Below are 20,340 nucleotides of genomic sequence, written 5' to 3'. Positions count from 1 at the left end.
TTCATACAAGTTTATCATTTATTTACACCATGGTAATTTAAACAAAGAGTTCATTAACAAAAATAAAACTGTCAGAGAGAAAACATCTTAAATGAAAATTGCAAAATGAAAAAAAATGAAGACTCAAACAAAGATTTGAACTTGTTTGATAGATTTTTTTTAAAATAAACCTTGATCTATTTAAAAAAATATTGATGGGTAATGATATTGAAATGTGAGTTTTTTTTTTTAAAAATATGTAAAAGATATTAATATATAATTATAATATTTTTTACAAAAATTAAAAGATATTTAAATATTTTGATTAATAAATGAATGCATTATTTGAGTGAGGTTAGTTGAATAAATAAAAAAATCATTTCACTCTATTTATATATATTACTTAATTTATTAATAAAAATATTAAATTAACATATATTTTAAACTATTACTTATTATTTTATCATTATATATTAATATTTTTTAATTTTTTTTACCAAAAATAAATTAAATCCTCAAAATTATCACCAATACTTAATTTTTTAAATAACTAACATTCAAACAATGTTTAAGTGATTAATTGATGAGAGAGTAAATAAAATGATGTTGGATTATAAATTGGGTTTATAAACGTGTACATTTCCTGTTGATGTGCCGATTGAATTTTTTTACATTAACATTGAGAAAGAAATAAAATTCCTCTTATTTAAGACTTATTTCATCGCAAATAGTATGTTCAGACGGAGCGATAAGGAAAGATCCCGTCTTTAAAGCAATGGTGTATGCTGCTTAGCTCATCTGCTAGCTCGCCTTAAAGCAACTAGTCCGTAAACATCTTGAATATGAATGTGCAGCCTATGATTGGCTTACCTAGCTCGTTGCTCTTACTTCTCAATCTGCGCTGCCTAGTCATTTATTGTGACAATAAGGCTTACGTACAACCCTAGTATTTTGGATGCTTGAAGGCCCCGCTGACCCGAATTGATTTAGAAAGATTCTTCTTTATCATGTGTCTACCCATCATTGACTTAGGTTAATTGAAACTTGATCTTCTGCATAGACTACAAATTTCATCAGTAAAATAGTATATATATAAAGGAAATCCAGCAACTACCCCGATCGAATTATTTGGGTTTACTCGTTATCAATAGAAGAGTTAATGCTAGTCTAGTCGAAAATCAAAGTGGTTTGGCGCGAAGCTCACTTGTCTGAGTAGGAGTGCTCAGCTTTCTAATTTCGTATTGACGGATCGTAATAACATAAACTTTTTTTTTGTAGTTTTGGGTCCGACAGAAGTCAAGGAAAAGTGTCGGTGGGTACAAGTTGTTGTTGCGTCTATTGCGATGCTTTGAGACGGTTTCTTATCTAGAGCTGAACTAACCTTACCTAAAATCTAAGAGTGTTATCCTCACACCCCAAATATGCACTAAGTTCATCATTCTTACATATTTATGATTTAAAATAAATATTTTAAATCTCATTAAGGTAGTTCAAGTGTTAAAGACAAAATAATTCCTAAAAATATAAATAAAAATTCAAATTCAAGACGAAAGATAAAAATGATTTTTAAAAGATTAAAAATTACAAATTTAATACCTCCTAAATTCAAAAATAAATAAATAAATGTTTACAATAACAGTAAAAATATGTTTCTTTTTATTGAGATTATTTAAATAATTCAATAATTTAATTAAATATTATTTAATTAGATCATTGACAAAAAATATATATATATATATATATTATATTTTAAATTATTAATTTTTGTATATTATATATTAATATTTTTTAAATTCTTTTTTAATTTAAAAAAATTATTAACTTAGAATTTTCGTTTATCACTACTTTTTAAATAACAAAACTGAAGACAAGCCCTATGTTTTATTTGAAAATATCAATATTGAGATTGAGTGGATGAATTCTGAGTATAAAAAAAATATTGTAAACCTAAATCCAGTTCTTGATATGCGTGTTTTGTATTTATGAAAATCAAATTTTATATTAGACAAGTTATTTGTTTTTAACATATAAGTCACAGCTTAAGATAGATCTTTAATGGAGGATGGGAGGCGATGAAGAAGAAGAAGCAAGGGACTGACAGAGTAAGATAGACGAATCAGTCATGGTGGCGATATCATTATACAGAGGAAACCTTCACAAGGTCCCCGACGTTCCTCGTCGATGGCTAATGCCAACCCCTAAAATCTCTCCCAAAGATTTCAGATTACTCCATCATCGCCGTATCAAATCCCTTAACAGTCACCGATCCACCGCTGAACTTGCTTCAACCTCTAACCCTAACCCTAACCCAGATGGCGTTATACCGATGGAAGTTGATAACGGCGGGCGGGGGTTAGAAGAAACGAAGAAGGTGGAAACTAAATCTAACGGAGGAGGAGGAGAAGAAAAATTAGGTCAAGACGCTGAAGAGAAACCGGTTTTGAAACTTGTAGAAAAGATTGGTGTAGATGAAGCAGATATCGCCAATCCTTTGGTTGTTCATGGAAAGCTGAAAGAGGTGAAGCTTGAACCTGTAAAAATCCCTAATCTTGAATCCAAGGTAATTGATTGTTTTGAATTCATTTTGTGTTTGAAATCAAAATTGAGAATGAATTGTTAGCATATCATTTGTGTTCTTTAACCTAATAACTCAGACAAGCAAGAACAAGGATGATGAGCCAAGTGAAAAGGAGAAACGAAATAAGGAAGTTGAGGAGAAATTAATTGTTCTAAATGAGAAAAAACACAAATTGGTGCAGGTTTTGAAACAGGTAAGGTAATTTCATTCTTCATGTGGGTTTTTCTTGAAAAGTTTTGTGAATTAGGGTTTGATGGATGGATTTAAACAGATTATACAAGCAGAGGAAGAATTGAAGAGACGAAATAATACCCAAGTAATAACTAATCGCCCACCTGTTCCTCCTTCCCTTCAAGTGGATACTACGAATGTAGGAAGTCCTGTAGGAAACGCAGAAAGGGCAGAAACTGATGATGCTTCAAATCATAATCTGAACTCGCGCCTTTTGCTTCGAACAAGCAGTGCTTCACCAACTTCTGAATCTCTTCAACGCAGACCACCCTTTAGTGCGGTAATATGAATCCTTTTGTTACATTTCACAATGATAAATGTCTCATTTCTTGCATAGTAGCTCATTTTGGGTCGTGTTGGCTACTTGTAAAGAGTTGGAAAGAAGTTTCTTTTACGCTTTGAACTCATAATAAGCATTCATAAATTGAGTCATTCTTTTAGGGTTACTCATAATTTCTACATTTTCTCGATGTGCAGGTTCCACATCCATCTAGAACGAGTCTGGCTGGTATGGGTAGTCCAATGAGATTCACTCCGGCAGGGCATCTTCCACCTGTTGTGTCGGTTTCGGGAACAAGTTACACTACATCTTCACCATCTCCTGCAGCATCAGGTGGAACTTCAGTGTTGAGAGATAGAAGTCCATGGAATTAGTATGTAAGTAAGTAAATGATGATGTCTGAAATTGTTTTATAGGCCATGGAATTAGGATTTGAGATGATGATGATGATGTCTTTTAAGAATGTTGGTTAGATTGTCCTGTCATATTTTTTCTGCAAAATTTTCATTAACAGAATAATCAAATGCTGTAGTTTTGTTATGTTATAAGGATTGATGATACTGTTAAAATGTATCAAAACTTGTGGAAAAGGAGAAATGAAAAATCAAATCATTAGAAGAAAAATGAATGTTGTAAGGCTGAAATTAAATATTAACTAGTTTAAGGGGATATAAAGATGCAAGGATATCATATAAGAGGAATATTTTATTCAATTTACTGACAAAATTTTATTATTATTTTTGTTAAATGAGAGTTTATTTGATTGAAGTAAGCCTTTTGTTTGTGTGTTTCTTTATGCAGAGGATTATGTCACATGATTTATTTATTTTTTTATTTGTTGAAGTTACAATAGATGGGCAAACATTTTAGTGAGGTTATATGCCCATTTGAATTGCAAGTTCTTTTGGACATCAACAAAACATACTTTTGTGACCATGATTTCTCCTTTTGTTATTGTACACAATAAGCGAAATAAGCGATGATGTATACTCCACAATAAAATAAAATAAAATTGGTTAACTGAAATTTCCGAAAAAATGGATGATCTTATTGTGGAAAGATTTTCTTTTTCTCTGAGATGAAAAGATATCCCTCCGATGGTTTCTTTTAGTATCAGAGAGTGTCGTTTTTCTTTTCACCACCTAGATTTAAGTTGTGTTTTATTTTTTTTGGTCCGACATCCTGTTTAGTTGATTTCGGATTTTATAATTTGAATTATACTCCTAATTTTTTGTGGGTCGTGTTTTTGTTACATCTGAACATCTATTTTTTCAATAAAAAGTTATTAAAACTGATATTTAAGTACCTGATTTTGACAAACAACGACAATGACAAATTTATCACTTGTTGAATTTCCGTTCGTATTTAAAGTTATCTTTAAAAATTTCAAGAGGGTTAGATCTCCAATTGAAATTTTGATTTTTTTTTTAAATAATCTTATTATTTAAGATTTAGATTCTCAATTTAGTTGTTTTAATTTTTTACCTACTAAATAATATTTAATTTCTTATTTGAATTAATAAAAAATAATTCTTTATTAAAAATAAAATATAAAAAAAATTGTGTCATTTTAAAAATAAATAAATAAATAGATAAATTAGCTAAAATAAAGTATTTAAAATTATTATATATATATATTTTTGGTTATAATTATAAACTAAATGATTTATTAATTGAGTTATAACTATAAATAAATTTTGAAATAATTTGTGGGTATTTATTTATAAAGATAAGAAAAAATGATTTAATATATAAAAGAGAAATGATTGAGTGCTTCAACGACTATTACCGATGGCCGATGGGCGGCTTACACAGTCTAGTTTCATCATCCACAATTCCTCAACTCATCTCACTCTCTCGCTCCGTTATCCTCCGCCGGCGCCGGTGCCTCTTGCCGGAATCAATCCGGTCATCGTCCTCACCAAGCTACACTATCAGCACCATGAGCAACGACAAGAACCATACTGACGATGTCTTCGCAACTGTCTCTGATCTAGATCATGTTTTCAAACAGAAGAAATCTCTCCGTTCTATTGTTAAGAAAGAACTCAAAGACATGGATCTATCTCAAAGACTGGATGAAGGTAACATATAATAGTCGAATTGGATGATGTTTATTAGGTTTTGAGCTTTGCTAAGTTATAATGCTGAAGAAGTTGTCTTGAAATATGTAATTAAATCTTTAAACACATAGTGGGTGTTGATAGAAAAAACCCTAAAATGATCATAATTGTCTCCCAAAGACCCATAAATTGGCTAATCATATTGAAAACAAAGCTATTTGTTGATTTGATTTGATGTTTGTCATGTTTATTCACTATTACAAGCTGCAAATATGCCAGGAATTTGGTCTATGTTAGCTTTCAAATTTGTTTGATTTTCAAATAAATTGCCTTGCCTTCTTCTTTGGAAGATCTATCTCGTGTCTGTTACTATGTCGAACCGATGACTCACAATTTGGAGGAGAAATAAAGAACATACAGCAGTGAATGAAAGCTTCATGTTTGCTTTATTTTGTCTATGTTAGTTTTCTATTCGAAAAAAACCTTCTTCTTTGGAAGATCTATCTGGTGTCTGGTACTATGTCGACCTGATAACTCACAATTTGGAGGAGAAATAAAGAACACACATCAGTGAATGAAAGCTTTATCTTTGCTTTATTTTGTCTACGTTAGCTTTCTATTCGAAAAAGACTCTCTTCTTTGGATGCTCTATCTCGTGTCTGGTACTATGTCATCCATATAACTCACAATTTGGAGGAGAAATAAAGAACACACATCAGTGAATGAAAGCTTTATCTTTGCTTTATTTTGTCTATGTTAGCTTTCTATTCGAAAAAGGCCTTCTTCTTTGGATGATCTATCTCGTGTCTGGTTTAACTCACAACTTAGACTCTAGATTTTTGTCTTAACTTTCTTTTTGTTCCTAAAATCATTCTCAAGGTTAATAGATGGAAATTGATGTAATCCTTTGTTTGTTGATAGAATGTCATATTTTTACTCCTATAGTGAGTCTTTTTCAGTTTTATTTTTTTTGCAGATAGATTGATACAACAGATTGTATTGGAAGCTCCTTGGTTTAAATCTTCAAAGAGATTATGTGCATATATAAGTTGTAAACCTTTAAGAGAAGTTGATACATCGATTATTCTGTCAGAGATCCTACAAAATCCATTATATGGTATGTTGTATCATCAAATTTGTATGTATTAATAGAGTTATCTCGAATTGTTTTATGATAACATAAACAATTTCTTCACCAAAACATGTGATCTGAAAGAGATGTTTATTGAACAACTCAAACATCTGAATTGTTTATCTATTTTGGTTGAAATGGAAGATATTACTTGTTTCATTGAGTAAGATTCATTTGAAACAGATTCAATTTGAGGTTTTTATTCAATAACTGCAGGGGAGAAGAAACTGTATGTTCCTCGCGTGGAGGACAAGAATAGGAATATGCGAATGCTTAATATTTCAAGCATTGATGATTTGGTTGCTAATTCAATGAACATTCTAGAACCTTTACCAATTGACGCCGAAGGAGTTGACCGTGAAGATGGTTAGAACAACTACCATACTCGCTCACTATGCATATTAACATATAAATGTTCACCTAATATTTATGTTTGTTCTAAACAGGACTTAGGATCTGAGAAATATTATGCTGAATTTGGTTCCTATTTTGAATATTGTTGCTTTTTGGCCTAAATAAACATGAACTGGATCATCCTTTTTTTGATGGTTTTGTCTATTTTAACCTGCAGTAATGCTTGCAAATGAACCGGTTGACTTGCTTCTTTTACCAGGTACATGATTTGATCTGTTCTTTAAAGTTAGCAATCACTTTCAGAGTTTTTGAGATAACTTATATGGTTTTAAAAATTGTCCTAGGGCTTGCATTTGAGAAATCTGGAAAACGGCTCGGTCGTGGTGGTGGGTAAGCTTATGAACTTTGTGGTTTCATCTTTAGTTATTGTGGAAATAGTCAAACTAGGTTTATATATATATTCCTTGGAAACGACCTGCATCATTTTGAAAAGGAAAATGGTAAATAGTAAAATAGGATTTGCTACTTCGATATTGAAACAGAAGTGACAATTGATTCAATCATACCAATAATGGTTACAATTTTTACATAGCAAGTTAACAAATTGAATAAAGCAACTCTAGAAGACTTTATCGTCTCAGCAATGTTCCGTTCTTGATAGATTAACTTTAGTGATGTTCCGTTCTTGATAGATTAACTTTAGTGATGTTCCGTTCTTGATAGATTAACTTTAGTGATGTTCCGTTCTTGATAGATTAACTTTAGTGATTTGGTTGACATCAATGCTCCGTTCTTGATAGAGAATTGAATTGTTGAAGGTATTGGGGCTAGAATAAATTAATTGAAACATTTTAGGGATTTTGATTTACCCTGATTGAGAAAAATCAGCTCAAAACTTATATAAATATGCACAAGAGTATCTATTTCTCTCCATTTTGAAAATCCCATAGTTATTATAACTTTTTTACATTTTGGGTATTGAGATTCCATGACACTAAGTTTACGGTCTTTGATTGTTGGACATGTTGAATTCACGTAAAAGCTATTACGACACCTTTCTGAGCAAATACCTGGAACGTGCAAAGGAAAACAAATGGAAGCAACCACTTCTTGGTATTTATCGTAAATGGATTTGAATAGACCACATTCGATATACATTTAGTTATTAATGCCCATGAATTGTTCTTGTAGTTGCATTGTCATATTCGCGACAGATAATGGAAGAGGGTGTTATACCGGTCACTTCGACAGATGTTTCTGTTGATGCACTTGTGACTCCAACTGGTGTTGTACCAATTAGCTCGATTGCCTTGGAGGAGATGTGTATTTGAGATGATATAAATATTGTATGTTTCAAATAACTTTTAAAGATTCATTCTCCTTAATCTATTCTCAAGAGTTTGTCCAAGGTTTGATGAACATGCCTTAATACATAGGCTTCTAAATGTTGTTTTGATTTGAAGGCATTGGATTTGCATTTTATTAACTCTTTTATGTATTATTGTGTGACAATCATCCAACAATTGATATTAGTAACAATTTTATCTAGTATATTGAACTTAGTTTATATATGGATTGTGATGAATGGTGGATAAAAAGGGAACTTCATATAGGGTAGAACTTCTCAACCCCCAAACACATTAAGTAAACAGATATAGTAGGATCGTAACCATTGAAATACTAACTTTAGGTCTTTTATCAATTGATTGAATAGATGTAAGAAGTCACTTTGAAGCGACTAGCGGTCCCGTATTTCGGCCAAATATTTATTCCAGAAACATAGGTCATCATTGAAAGGATCTCGGAGACCCCCGAGAGCCAAAATCACCCAAACATCTAGGGTATTGATAAAGTATAAATCGATATATTAAGAACAGATTGAGAACAAAACCGATCTGCCATCACCCCTACTTGGTACACTCCTTTTCAATGTTTTGAATTTCTTTTTTACCTCGGGGTGACTAGCATGACTCCACAGTTGCTTTGATTTGTATTGTGTCGAAAATAACAAAGCCGTTTCAGCCTAAAGCTTTGAGAGCTTAACAGTGTTCAATATAACTTCTTCTTTAATAAGGAAAAATGCATAAGTGGAAATATGACATTCACCCAATGTGGAGAAAATTTGTTAAGTGTTATATCAAATACAATGAATTTGAAGTAAAACTAATTTTTATGTCATACAGAATATAATAATAATACAATGAAAGCATATATATGCTCAGAATTTTACTATGGACCAACTTCCTAGATGAATTGGCCCCTCCTGATCATATAATATATAAAGAGAAATAGAGAAAGTGAATTTGCACCTTTTATCATAATATCATGTTGTTCTTCCAAAGTTGGTGCCAATCTGCATATGGAGCCATTCAGATTGAGCCGCTTCATCGAAATCTCCTCCTCTGTTCGTCGGTTGAGAACCAAACATCACTCCAGCTCCACTATCAAACGCACTTCCCCCAAGCTGATTCATCTACACCCAAATCCCAATCATGTCAATATCAAAAGCAGTACAAGTATGAATCAAGTATCAAGACTTACTTCTTTAGAAGGAAATCCTTCAATTGCAGGAGGAACCCTAGAATTGACTGCTTCAAGTTTCATTGACAAGAACTGTGTAATTCAATTTGAAATTGACAATAATAAGCTTCAAAAGATTATCCAACAGTAATATCACTTAAAGACGAGTAATTCAATTACACCTCAACTTGTCGCTGCAGTGATTGAATATAGTTAATTATCTCATCCAACACTGGCGCTTTACCAATAACCTAAACACGAATCATCATCATAATGTTATGAAATGATCAAATCCATAACAACAAATCTAAACAATCAAGTACCTTATTGCAACCAGGGACCAAATCTTGAAGAGTCTTCATCCTTTCACTGATCTTTTCCCTCCTTGCCTGCAAAATAGAGGGTTTTGTTCATTAGTATATCCAATTCCAGATTCAGAAATTAAACTAACTTGTTCTTACTCTTTCTGCTAGACTATGGCTATCAGTTGCTTGACCCCTTCTTGCTCTCACATGAATAAAATCTTGCTTAGGTTGTTCAAAAGGCTTAATTCCACCACTTGAATTTGCTTCAACTTCAGGTTTAGAAACACCATTTTCATCTTCACATATTTTAACTCTTTTTCCATTCGAATTGTTCTGTCCAAATTGATAAACCATAGATTCAGTCTATGTCAATAAAGATCAAAGATGAAGATTAAGTTAATTTGAGATCGAAGAAAGAAAACTAGAGATTCGATTAAGTCAAACAAACGATATATCATACCAGATCATTACCACTGCAGCTAGCAACAACGATCTTAGAAGATTCATCGCCAGAGTTAGCGTCAACTCTCTTTCTTCCACCGCGACTCCCAGTCTGTTCGGTAACCGTCGATTCATCTAACGAAAGATCTCGATTTAATGTCATCATATCATTGAAGCCAGTTGAACTAACCATTCTCAAACCTAAACCGCTAATCGGCTCTCCAACAACGCCGGCTCCGGAGCCGGCGATAGGAAACGGCCATATTCCGGCTAAGCTGTATGACGAAGGATTCGCGGCGGAGAATGAAGCTTCGTTGATTAGTGAAGGATCCATTGTAGATGAATGTTTGAAACCCTAAGTTGAGAGTAGGAACTGTGGAGTGTTAGTAAGCATTGATTATGGACCTACCGACGGCGACGGCGACAACGGCGACGGCAACAACGGCGACGGCACCGGCGGCGATGGCGGCTTGTTATTGAATGAAGCGTTGTAGTAGGAAAGCGACTTGGAGAAGAAGGAGATCGGACTGTAAATACTCGATTGAAGAAGGCCGTGCAATAATATGCACGCACTGCGCATTTTAGCAACTGAATCTAAAATTAGAAAGCGCGTGTGTTAGAAAGGTGAGAATACTTTTTATATTTTACTATGGTAGGAAATTGGAATAATGAATGATTCTAAAATTAGGTACTAAATATTTAAGAAAATATTTCATTTATTTCTTTTTAATGATATTTTTGTTTATGTAAAATGTTTTCTATTATAATTTTTAAATTTTAGTTTATTTTAAAAATTATTTACGATTATTTTAATAAAATTAATGTTTTTAGTAAAAATATTTAAGTAATATTAATATATAATGCTATTTTTTTTTAAAATAGAAAAAAATTTCTATTAATAAATTAAGTGATGCAATAAATTAAAATACAAATAAAAATGTTGATTATGATTAAATTTTAAAAAAATAATAAGCAAACAAGACATTATACCTAAAGACGTCAATTATAATATGTGAAACACCGTCTCTATTCTGAATTGTCCATTAGAGGTGGCTTCTCTCCAATTTGACTAGTAGTTGACTAGGGATGAGACAGTCTTGATTATACCATAAACACTAATAAATCAATTAAATATATAACATAATTAATATATATATATTTTTTTATATATTTATAAAAGTTTTAAATTTATTTTTTTATAATAATATGGATTTTTAATATATTATATTAAAAAAAATGTTGGTATAATTTTCTTATTATTTTTTTAAAATATATATAAATAGTGATCCACATATATTTTACGAAATCAAATAAGACATAAATGATAGTAAAAAATTATTTAAACTAGAAAGGGACGAAAAATGATAAACACATCCTCTATTTCTATCTGAAAAACTTTAATGATTATTAATGATAGGTGAACATTACACTATACAAACAAATTTAAATAAACTCTTCATAATTTTATTTTTTTTAACCAATCATCTTGTTTGAAATAAAGTGTTGGAATTTAATCGAGCATCAAATTATAAACTACTAATATATTTAAATTTTTATTTGATTAAAAAATAATTATTTATATTTAAGATTTAAATTTTATTAAATTTGAATAAAAAATTAAAATAAAATTGCATCATTTTGCATTTTAAATAATTATATTTTAATGTATTTTATTATTTTATAAAAATAAATAAAACATGAGACTAGAGATGGGTTGATTATTGAACAAATTAAAATGAATAAGTTTTAAAACCAAACAAGACCTTCAACATGGCGAGTATGTACGCGAGTACAATGTCCTTCTTCCTTTGCGGTTGGTAATCAATCATAATCTTTGTTTTTTTATTTAATGAGTAATTAATTTTTCTGGGATCACACGCAGATCACAGCAATTCACTTTTACAAAGAAGGGAAAGGACATTTTCACAGTTCATTTTTTAGTTTGTTTGGAAATTTGACTTTATTAATAGATAAATAAAATTAATATTTGTTTCCATGCTATAATATTTTCTTTGCATGTCTTAATATAAAATACAAACTTGCAAATTTACTGCTCATAATGTAAATCTTAAGGGTAAAATATCAATTTTTAAAATAAAAAGTTTTATTAATTTTATTGATTAAAAAAATAAAAAGTACATACCTAAATAGTGAGAGGTATTAAATTAAGATATAAGATCATTCAAAATTTTAAAATTTGAAAGATATTGAAATCAAGTGATGACAAGTCAAACCAAGAACTTGAATAAATGATAGGGAGAGTGAAGTTGGGACAGCGATTCCCCAGCGATGCCCCACATAACAGCCCTAGCGGATAAAATGACATAATGGACTAAAAAAATTAAATTAATAATATATATTTTTTAATTCCTCTCCATTTCTCTCTTCCTTTGTCTCTTCATTTTCGATGTCTCTCTTTCGTTATATTCTTCCTTCTTTTGCGACTTTGACTTTCTGCTTTTTCCTTTCGCGACTTCGAGTTTCTTCATTTGTTTTTTCCGTGACTCCAGACTTCGACAAATTCTTCTTTCTTTCGAGTATCTTCTTAAGCAATGTCGAAAATGGTAAGCCTTCATTGGCGAACACCAATGTTACCGAAAAACTCAATCCTTAAAATTATTTTACTTTTTAGGAGAATCAGTTTTTTTCAACTACATCCAAGTTCAACACTAACAAAAGGAAAGTTCTCGAACATGATCATCCTGTAGTTAAGGTTATCCCGAACATGTCCATGTTTTGGAACTTTATTTAATGTTTGGAAATTTTTTTTATTTTTTTTTTCTGATTTATGTATCGGTAAGACTGTGGCTCTGTATTCATTTACAAAACCTTAGTTACACATTTAGAAACAAAACCTAAATATTATAATAAACATACTTATACTACACATTTTAAGCAAGTTATGTTTATAGATCTGTATTCATTTACAAAAAAAACCTTAGTTTAGTAAAGGGGCTAATGAAAGTACTTTTAGTCACACATTTAGAAACAAAAACTTAAATACTAAATAGAACTACTTATACTATCAGCAAGTTAGGGTTTGTTTTGGTAATCTCTCTCTCTATATATAATGATGTTTAATTTCAAAATGTCTGGATTACCGGATCGAGAGTTGTGGTTAATTTGAATATATATGTGAGAGTAAATTGATACTTGGGTTGGATTTTGGGTTGACCCGCTCATAAAATTAAAACGGTTAAAAATAAAATTAAAAGTGTTACATGTATATTTTGAACTTGTAACTTAACAAAACAAGTACAACCATTTAACCAACTAAGCTAATAAAACTTTATTAGTTAAATTCAACACCAAATAGATGAACGCGGGATATTTTAACAATATAAGCTTAACTTTTAAACTAACTAATATATATATATATATATATAATGATGCTTAATTTCAAAGTGTCTGGATTGCCGAGTCAAGAGCTGTGGTTAATTTGTATATTTATGTGGGAGTAAATGGATACTTGTAAAAGATTTTGGGTTGACCTGCCCATAAACTTAAAACGGTTAAAAATAAAATAAAAATTATATATTTATATTTCGAATTTGCAACCTAACAAAACAAGTACAACCATTTAACCAAGTGTGATTGAGATGTGGTTTGTCGAGAGATAATAAGTCGGGATCAATTGAAAGTAGTTAAAAAATATGAATCAAATATTGTGTAAGGTCATGATACTAAATGTTAAAAAATATGAATCAAATATTTACTTGACCAAAATGAAAGTGTAAGGTCACGAGATGAGAGGTTCATTTGGAAAAAAATATGTGATGAGATATGTGAGAAGATAAGTTATTTTACCGAAATAAATAAAATATGGAATGAGATGTGGTTTTCCAAGGGATAATAGGCCGATAACAATTGAAAATGGTTAAAAAAATATGAATCAAATATTTGATTGATCAAAATATGAGGTCACGATACTAAATGTTAAAAAATATGAATCAAATATTTGATTGACCAAAGTGAAAGTGTATGGTCACGAGATGAGAGATTCATTCAGAAAAAATATATGATGAGATATGTGATAAGATAAGTTATTTTACCGAAGTGAATAAAATGTGAAATGAGAGTGTTCTATTTTTTATTTTAATATATTATTCGTGATTTATCAAGAATTTTAAACATTGAATACATATTATTATTATTATTAAAAAAATTATTTATATTTATCTGTGTGCATCATACGAGAATCTTCTTAGTTACATGTTAATGATAGTAACAAAACTGAGTTACAGTGGAGAATCTTAAATTAATTTTGTAAATCTGGCCAAAATTATCTTAAACTAATTTCTAATTTTAAACTAATTTGTTACATTTTCATTTATGTAGGTCTAGAAACGACACCAACATTGAAATTTGTTGTTATATAGGTTCTAAACATTTTAAAAAATGTTATATTTTGGCCATAATCGGGACCAATTAGTTCCAAACATGTACATGTTTGGGACCAATTCGTCGTGAACATGGTCAAGTTCAGGACCATTTTGTCCCAAATATGGTCATGTTCTGGACCATTTCGTTTAAATTTTATTAAATAATAAATTACTTGATGATATTTTTTTTATTGTTCTTTGTATTCTATATGATGACTAGATTGAGGTGTAATACTTAGTAAAAATATATATGTAGTGAAAAGGTGATCCACTGTTTACTTAGCTACAGTTTTGACCTAATGCATAATAGAGAATTAAGAACTAAACTCCTAAGCATTAAGGATTATAAACATCAAGTTAATATTTTAGTGATTGATATTGGTTGAATTGCAGTTTCACTAACCGTTGAAGTTTTATTGAATGTTTTTTATAGTATTCTTCATTGTAGGAAGAGCCAATAATAACTATGAATTGTGTTATCCTACTTAACTGACCTTCAAATAGAAAAATTTCTTCTACTTCAATCTAAATACCTTATTGAAATTGTTGTGAATCATGATAGCTTTCATTGTTAATATTCTTCATTTATCTGTTTATTTTTGTAGAGTATATAAAGGAATCGTCGTCGTCCCTCGACAACAGAATTGTCATTGCTGGCCATTACTGCTACAGTTGATGATCAAGAGTTTGTAACTCCATCAGCTCCCTTTGCTCTCTCACCTCCCTCCCCCAAAAAAATTGAACACAATATTTTCTTCACTAGGACCTCATCAAATTACATTTTCAATATACTTCAACAATTGACAAAAGAAAAAAAATAGGTTGTGAAGGTCATAGACTTCGGAGGGCTTCTTACGCTTAGCCTTTCAAAATGTTCAGGCGAACTCTCTCGACACTTCGTCAAGTCATTCAACTACGGTAATTGTGCAATCAGCCTACAAAATGGCGATGAAGTCAAAATTGATGAAGATGATGTTCATTGCGTACTAGACATCCATAAATGGGACATTGAAATTATTGAGTCAATTGGAAACGAGACAAAATATCCCAAATATGAAGAACAATTGAGGGACTAGAGGAGACGGCGGGGAATGAAACAAAATAGTTTCGGTCCTAAAAAACTGAAATAACAGAGAAGATTTTAAGTAACAGAGCAACTAACAATAATTTTAAAATAAACTTTGTAGTATATGTTGTCAACAACTTTCTCAGACCTCACAGAATCAAAAGTGCAGGTATAGAGTTACTCACAAAACTTACATTCCAAAGCATCATTAAATTATATACACTTCTCTTACCCAATTTTGTACATATAGGTTTAAAATCCTAAAATCTTTATTTGATGTCAATTATATCTGAAACTTGACTTTGTGTCAATTCACAATTAAAGGCTTAGTTGAAGTCCACCATAAGTGGAAGGCGAATGAAAGTCGTCATTTCATTGGACCGCATACATTTCTCATTGAAAGTAATTTTTGTCAGTACTTTAATTGAGTGGTTTATTTAAATGTTAATGTAAATATTCTAACATATTGTTTATTGTTTTAGTTGTTCTACATGGATAGGGTTGGGACCCTGAACTCCAACTGCCTTACGAATGACAATTTCCGATATTGTCATGTTAGAATGACAATAAGTTGCGAAGTAGGATTCAGATGGAAATGAAACAAGGCGGATTAGGATATGGAAGGGATGTTGAACGCCTTCCACTTCCAAACATTCATTAGGATAAGCATGAGACAGTGGTAAATGAGGTGGCAAATGAGGTGGAAGATCAGGTAGTAGATTAAGTGGTAGATCAACATGGACATGTTATGTACCATGTTGGGGATGAAATCAAGTTTTATAATGGAATCATATTTGTATGTATTTTTTTATTATACTGAACTTTAATTTTCCTATATACTGAACTGTAAATTTTTTTACACTAAAACAATAACGTTTTTATATTAAAAAAATTTCATACAATTACTAATTTCGTTGAATGTTGTCCCCACAAGTATTATCTTCGGGATATGATTGAGAAAACAAAAGTGATGTGAAGAAAAATTGAGTCGAGACTAGATCATTCCATTATTGTTGTTGTTATTGTATTGAATTCTGCATTATTGTCGTTGTTGTCGTATTTTCCTAATAAAAAATAATGGAGTTTGAATTTTAATGTAGTTTTTATAATAGATTACAAATATGCAAATAAAATCATATATCATAAATGTTCATAACTCATTCAATGGCAGATTGACTACGTTTGGTTGGTGGTCGACCTTTAGCTTTTACTCTCATGGGAGAGTGGATCAATTGTGTTGGTGCATAAGGTGTTAGTGTAGAAAGTGTATGTGAAGAAGGTATTGGTGCAGAATGTGTATGTGAAAAAGTTGTTGGTATAGAAGTTGATTTTATCGAATATGCAAATAACTTTTCCTTCACTTGTTTCCCCATTTTAGCCAAAAAGAAGTATTATGATCAAATTGTGTTGCAATCTATTGGAGATCTTGCATCATTGGAGTAAGATAGTTATACCGAATTTTTTTATTGTCACCCATATTAGAACCATAAATGTTATTGATACTTTGATAACTTCTTTTCAAATCTTTGCGCCAACGATCCAAGATATAATTAGCTGACACCATATTCACATTCATTCTTCTCAAAGCCGCCAAAATATGATTACACAATAGTTCTCTAAACTCAAACAGTTGACGTTAACATAGTTTAAACATTTGCTTTGCATTCGGTAGAAATACTAACATAGCGCTTTGGCATCACCATTTCCTAACTACAACCACCTAGCTTTTGAAATATATTTTTTGTAGCTTCTCTCATCAAAAATCATATTATCATATCCACCAACTTCAACTACAAGTGATTGATATGTTTTTGACAAAGAAATTCCAGCTTCGTCGTTTAAATCCAATATTCTCTTTGTAGTTGGATTTAGAATCTTGTGAGATCTAAGATGTCTCGACTTTCCTGGGCTCAAGATATGATTATGGTTATGGAAGACACTAGTTATCTCAACAACACTTTCATTCCTAACCGCAACATTTATCTTTGCTTTACAGTTCGTCTTGGTGGAAGGTCTACATTGTAAAATATTTTTCCCCTTTATAGAACATGCACAACTTTTGGCAAAAGCAATGAAGAACCACTTTTGTTTGTCATTCGGACCATTTTTTGCTCCTATCTTAGAAATGTCAAAACCATTTGATTGGGCATAGGCGTTATAAAATTCGTGAAGCTTCTTTTCGGTTTGAAAAGTCATTCCAACATTAAGAATTTAAACATCGTTGACTTGAACTTCGGAATCCATGAAACTATAAAATAAGAGAGAAACTGTATTAAGAAAAGAATAATGAATAAAAATTATATTATTTTATCCCAAACATGTCCATGTTGGGTCGAAATGGTTTAGAACATTATCATGTTATGGACCAATTGGTCCAGAACATGACCATGTTCAAGACAAAATGGTCCTGAACAAAATCATATTCGGGACTAATTTGTCCCCCAACATGGATATGTTCTGGACCATTTTGTCCATAACATGGACATGTTCTTGACCATTTTGGCCCTAATATGGAATTTTCTAGACCATTTCGTCCCCAACAGACCAATAATTTTAACATTTCACCTTAATATATAAGACATTACATTTCAAGTTTAAAACTAACATTAAATTTTAGACATTACACTTCACCTTAAAAGAATATTAAAGTTTAAGTTAAAAACAACATTACAGTTGAGTTTGGTGGTCGTCTTGTTCGCGGTCGTCTTATTCGCGGTAGCCGTCTTCTTCGCAGTGGTCTTCACAGTGGTCTTCTTCACAATAGTCGTATTTTAGGTTGTTGTCTACTTCGCAATAGTCGTATTGTTGAGGTGTTCATTGTCATTGCGTGCGATTTTTAAATTCCGGGTAAACGGGTCAGGGTTTTCTGTTATGAAAACGGGTTAGAGTATAAATACTTTTTTGGGGGTATTTTCCTCATAACACAGTAATGTTGAGATAGAGTGAACAGATCTAAGGTTTTTTTACTTCTTTTTGTTCTTTGGCTGATCTAGAGTGAGAGGTTGGGGGAGCTTATGATTGTGGAGGATTCCAATCATTTCTAGTGTAATCACTTATTTCATTTGAGAGCAGGGCATATAAGTTTCTACTATTGACATTTCTTTGATTTAGTGAAACTTATCTCTCCCGTGGACGTATGTCGATTTTGACTGAACCACGTATATTGCGTTGTTATTGCTTTGTGCTATTTCAGTTCTTGATAATCTGTTTGTCGTCATAGACGATTTGGAAACTGATTTATTACAAGTTTGATTTCTAAGAAAATTCGTAGTTTTGTTGTTGCAAAACCCAACAGTCTTCACGGTGGTCTTTTTCGCAATAGTCGTATTTTAGGTTGTTGTCTACTTCGATTTTGGTTTCTCATTAACAGATAAATTTAAAGCTCTTACTTTTTCGATCTTTTCGATGAGAGAAGACTATGATTTAATCAAAACTGAAGAAGAGCGCGCTTTATTTTTTTTCCACAGTGACTTATTTTATCCACGTGGCTGCCAGATGAAGATCATTGAGGAGTCGTTGCCCCAACGTCATTCTCTCTATTATTCCTTTTTTATTTTATAGGTTTTCAGCTTGAGCCTTATTTAATGTTATTTAAATAATTTTATTTGATATCTGATTATAAAAGGTTAAGTTATTGGTTTGAAAAAAACTAAAAGTATTAATATTTTAAAAATAAAAAATTATTTAAAAAATTAAATAATATTTTAATTGATAAATTAATTAATAATTGAGAGATAAAAGAATAAAGAATTATTTTAAATAAAAGAATAACGAATTATTTAAAATAAATCTTTCCCATGAGAGTGCGTACTTCTAACACCAATATATTTTAAAATATAAATTTTTATCATTTTTTTTTAGATATTATTTATCCAAATTATAAATTTGACACATTAAATTAACCGACCAATCCACAATTAAAAATCCATATAAAAGCTTCTTATAATTTTAGTTTGATCTAGGTTATTTTTTTTTATTATTATTAATTATTTTTTATATAAATTATCTCTATAGCATGTAGTATTATTTTAAACTATCTAATCACTCATTTTATTTATTAATTTTTTTTATTAAATTTTAAATATAAAATGACATTTTAATAATTAAACCAATTAAAATTTTAAATAATTTTTTTTAAACAAAATTAAAAAAAAATCAAGTTCAAAACAATAACTCCAAATCAAAATGAAAATTAAGATTTAACTCATTATCCATGTATAATTTATGATCATTGACACAGTTAATTACAAACTAAAACAATAAATAAATACAAACAAGGGAAATGTAAAAGAAGAAATGGATCACATCAGAAAATACCAAAGAGAGAGAAAATGAATTCAAAATTTAACTCTCCACCTATCAAAATATTTTTCTTAAAATATACATTTAAAGTTAGGACTTCATCTAAAGTTAGGACTTTGATGAATGGGTTATTGAGATAAAATTAGTTTTTATTTCAAAATCCAACCATTAAATTATTCCTCTAATCAATCTATTTATCTCTTAAAAATATCAAAAATATAATTTAAATATGAAATAAAAATATATAAAGAAATAGTAATTTGGTCAAAAATAAATAAAAACTAATATTTTCCTACTTTTAATCCAACAAAGATTTTTTTTTAAAATAATCAAACAAAACCCAAAAAAACACCCCCTCAAACAGGGAAATTTGATCAAATAACCTCGATGAGGTTATTTGATCTGATGGTAATTTATTAATTTTATTGCGCTCGTGGTAATTTTATTTTTTTTGGACGATTTTGTCCTTGTCGCGAAACGCTAAGTGACTTAGCGTTTCGCTAAGTGGATTAGGTTTAGTATAAATACTCTAATTTTTCATTTCTTTCATTTTCTTTCTCTCTCTTCTTTTGTTCTCTCTTTCACGGCGGCGACAGCGGCGACGGCGGCAACGGCGGCGACGAAGGCGACGGTGCTTATGCAGATACAGATTTGATTCATATTCAAACCTGGGTATTTAGGCGACGGTGCTTCTTTTCTTCATTTTT

General features: G+C 30.6%; 3 protein-coding genes across 3 annotated transcripts; 2 read left to right on the top strand and 1 right to left on the bottom strand.

The window, feature by feature from the left end:
• Nucleotides 1-1,997: 1,997 nt before the first annotated feature.
• LOC124917960 lies at nucleotides 1,998-3,781 on the top strand. The gene is made up of 4 exons (XM_047458229.1): nucleotides 1,998-2,539; nucleotides 2,634-2,750; nucleotides 2,829-3,068; nucleotides 3,266-3,781. The coding sequence occupies exons 1-4, from the start codon at nucleotides 2,102-2,104 to the stop codon at nucleotides 3,440-3,442; spliced, it is 972 nt and encodes a 323-aa protein (XP_047314185.1). The 5' UTR covers nucleotides 1,998-2,101; the 3' UTR covers nucleotides 3,443-3,781.
• Nucleotides 3,782-4,832: 1,051 nt separating this feature from the next.
• LOC124917950 (5-formyltetrahydrofolate cyclo-ligase, mitochondrial) lies at nucleotides 4,833-8,177 on the top strand. Its single transcript, XM_047458218.1, has 7 exons — nucleotides 4,833-5,152; nucleotides 6,108-6,248; nucleotides 6,480-6,629; nucleotides 6,835-6,876; nucleotides 6,962-7,007; nucleotides 7,660-7,730; nucleotides 7,809-8,177. Exons 1-7 carry the CDS (start codon nucleotides 4,867-4,869, stop codon nucleotides 7,946-7,948), a joined length of 876 nt encoding a protein of 291 aa, XP_047314174.1. The 5' UTR covers nucleotides 4,833-4,866; the 3' UTR covers nucleotides 7,949-8,177.
• A 520-nt stretch (nucleotides 8,178-8,697) lies between these two features.
• LOC124917940 (transcription factor bHLH79) lies at nucleotides 8,698-10,415 on the bottom strand. The gene is made up of 6 exons (XM_047458209.1): nucleotides 9,903-10,415; nucleotides 9,599-9,775; nucleotides 9,461-9,526; nucleotides 9,320-9,388; nucleotides 9,159-9,230; nucleotides 8,698-9,090 (listed from the first exon to the last, which is right to left on the bottom strand). Exons 1-6 carry the CDS (start codon nucleotides 10,215-10,217, stop codon nucleotides 8,941-8,943), a joined length of 849 nt encoding a protein of 282 aa, XP_047314165.1. The 5' UTR covers nucleotides 10,218-10,415; the 3' UTR covers nucleotides 8,698-8,940.
• Between the last annotated feature and the right edge of the window lie 9,925 nt (nucleotides 10,416-20,340).

The sequence above is a fragment of the Impatiens glandulifera genome, chromosome 1 (assembly GCF_907164915.1).
Source record: "Impatiens glandulifera chromosome 1, dImpGla2.1, whole genome shotgun sequence".
Classification (NCBI taxonomy): Eukaryota; Viridiplantae; Streptophyta; class Magnoliopsida; order Ericales; family Balsaminaceae; genus Impatiens; species Impatiens glandulifera.
The sequence above is the reverse complement of the archived record's forward strand: the minus strand, read 5'-3'. Positions and strand labels throughout refer to the sequence as shown.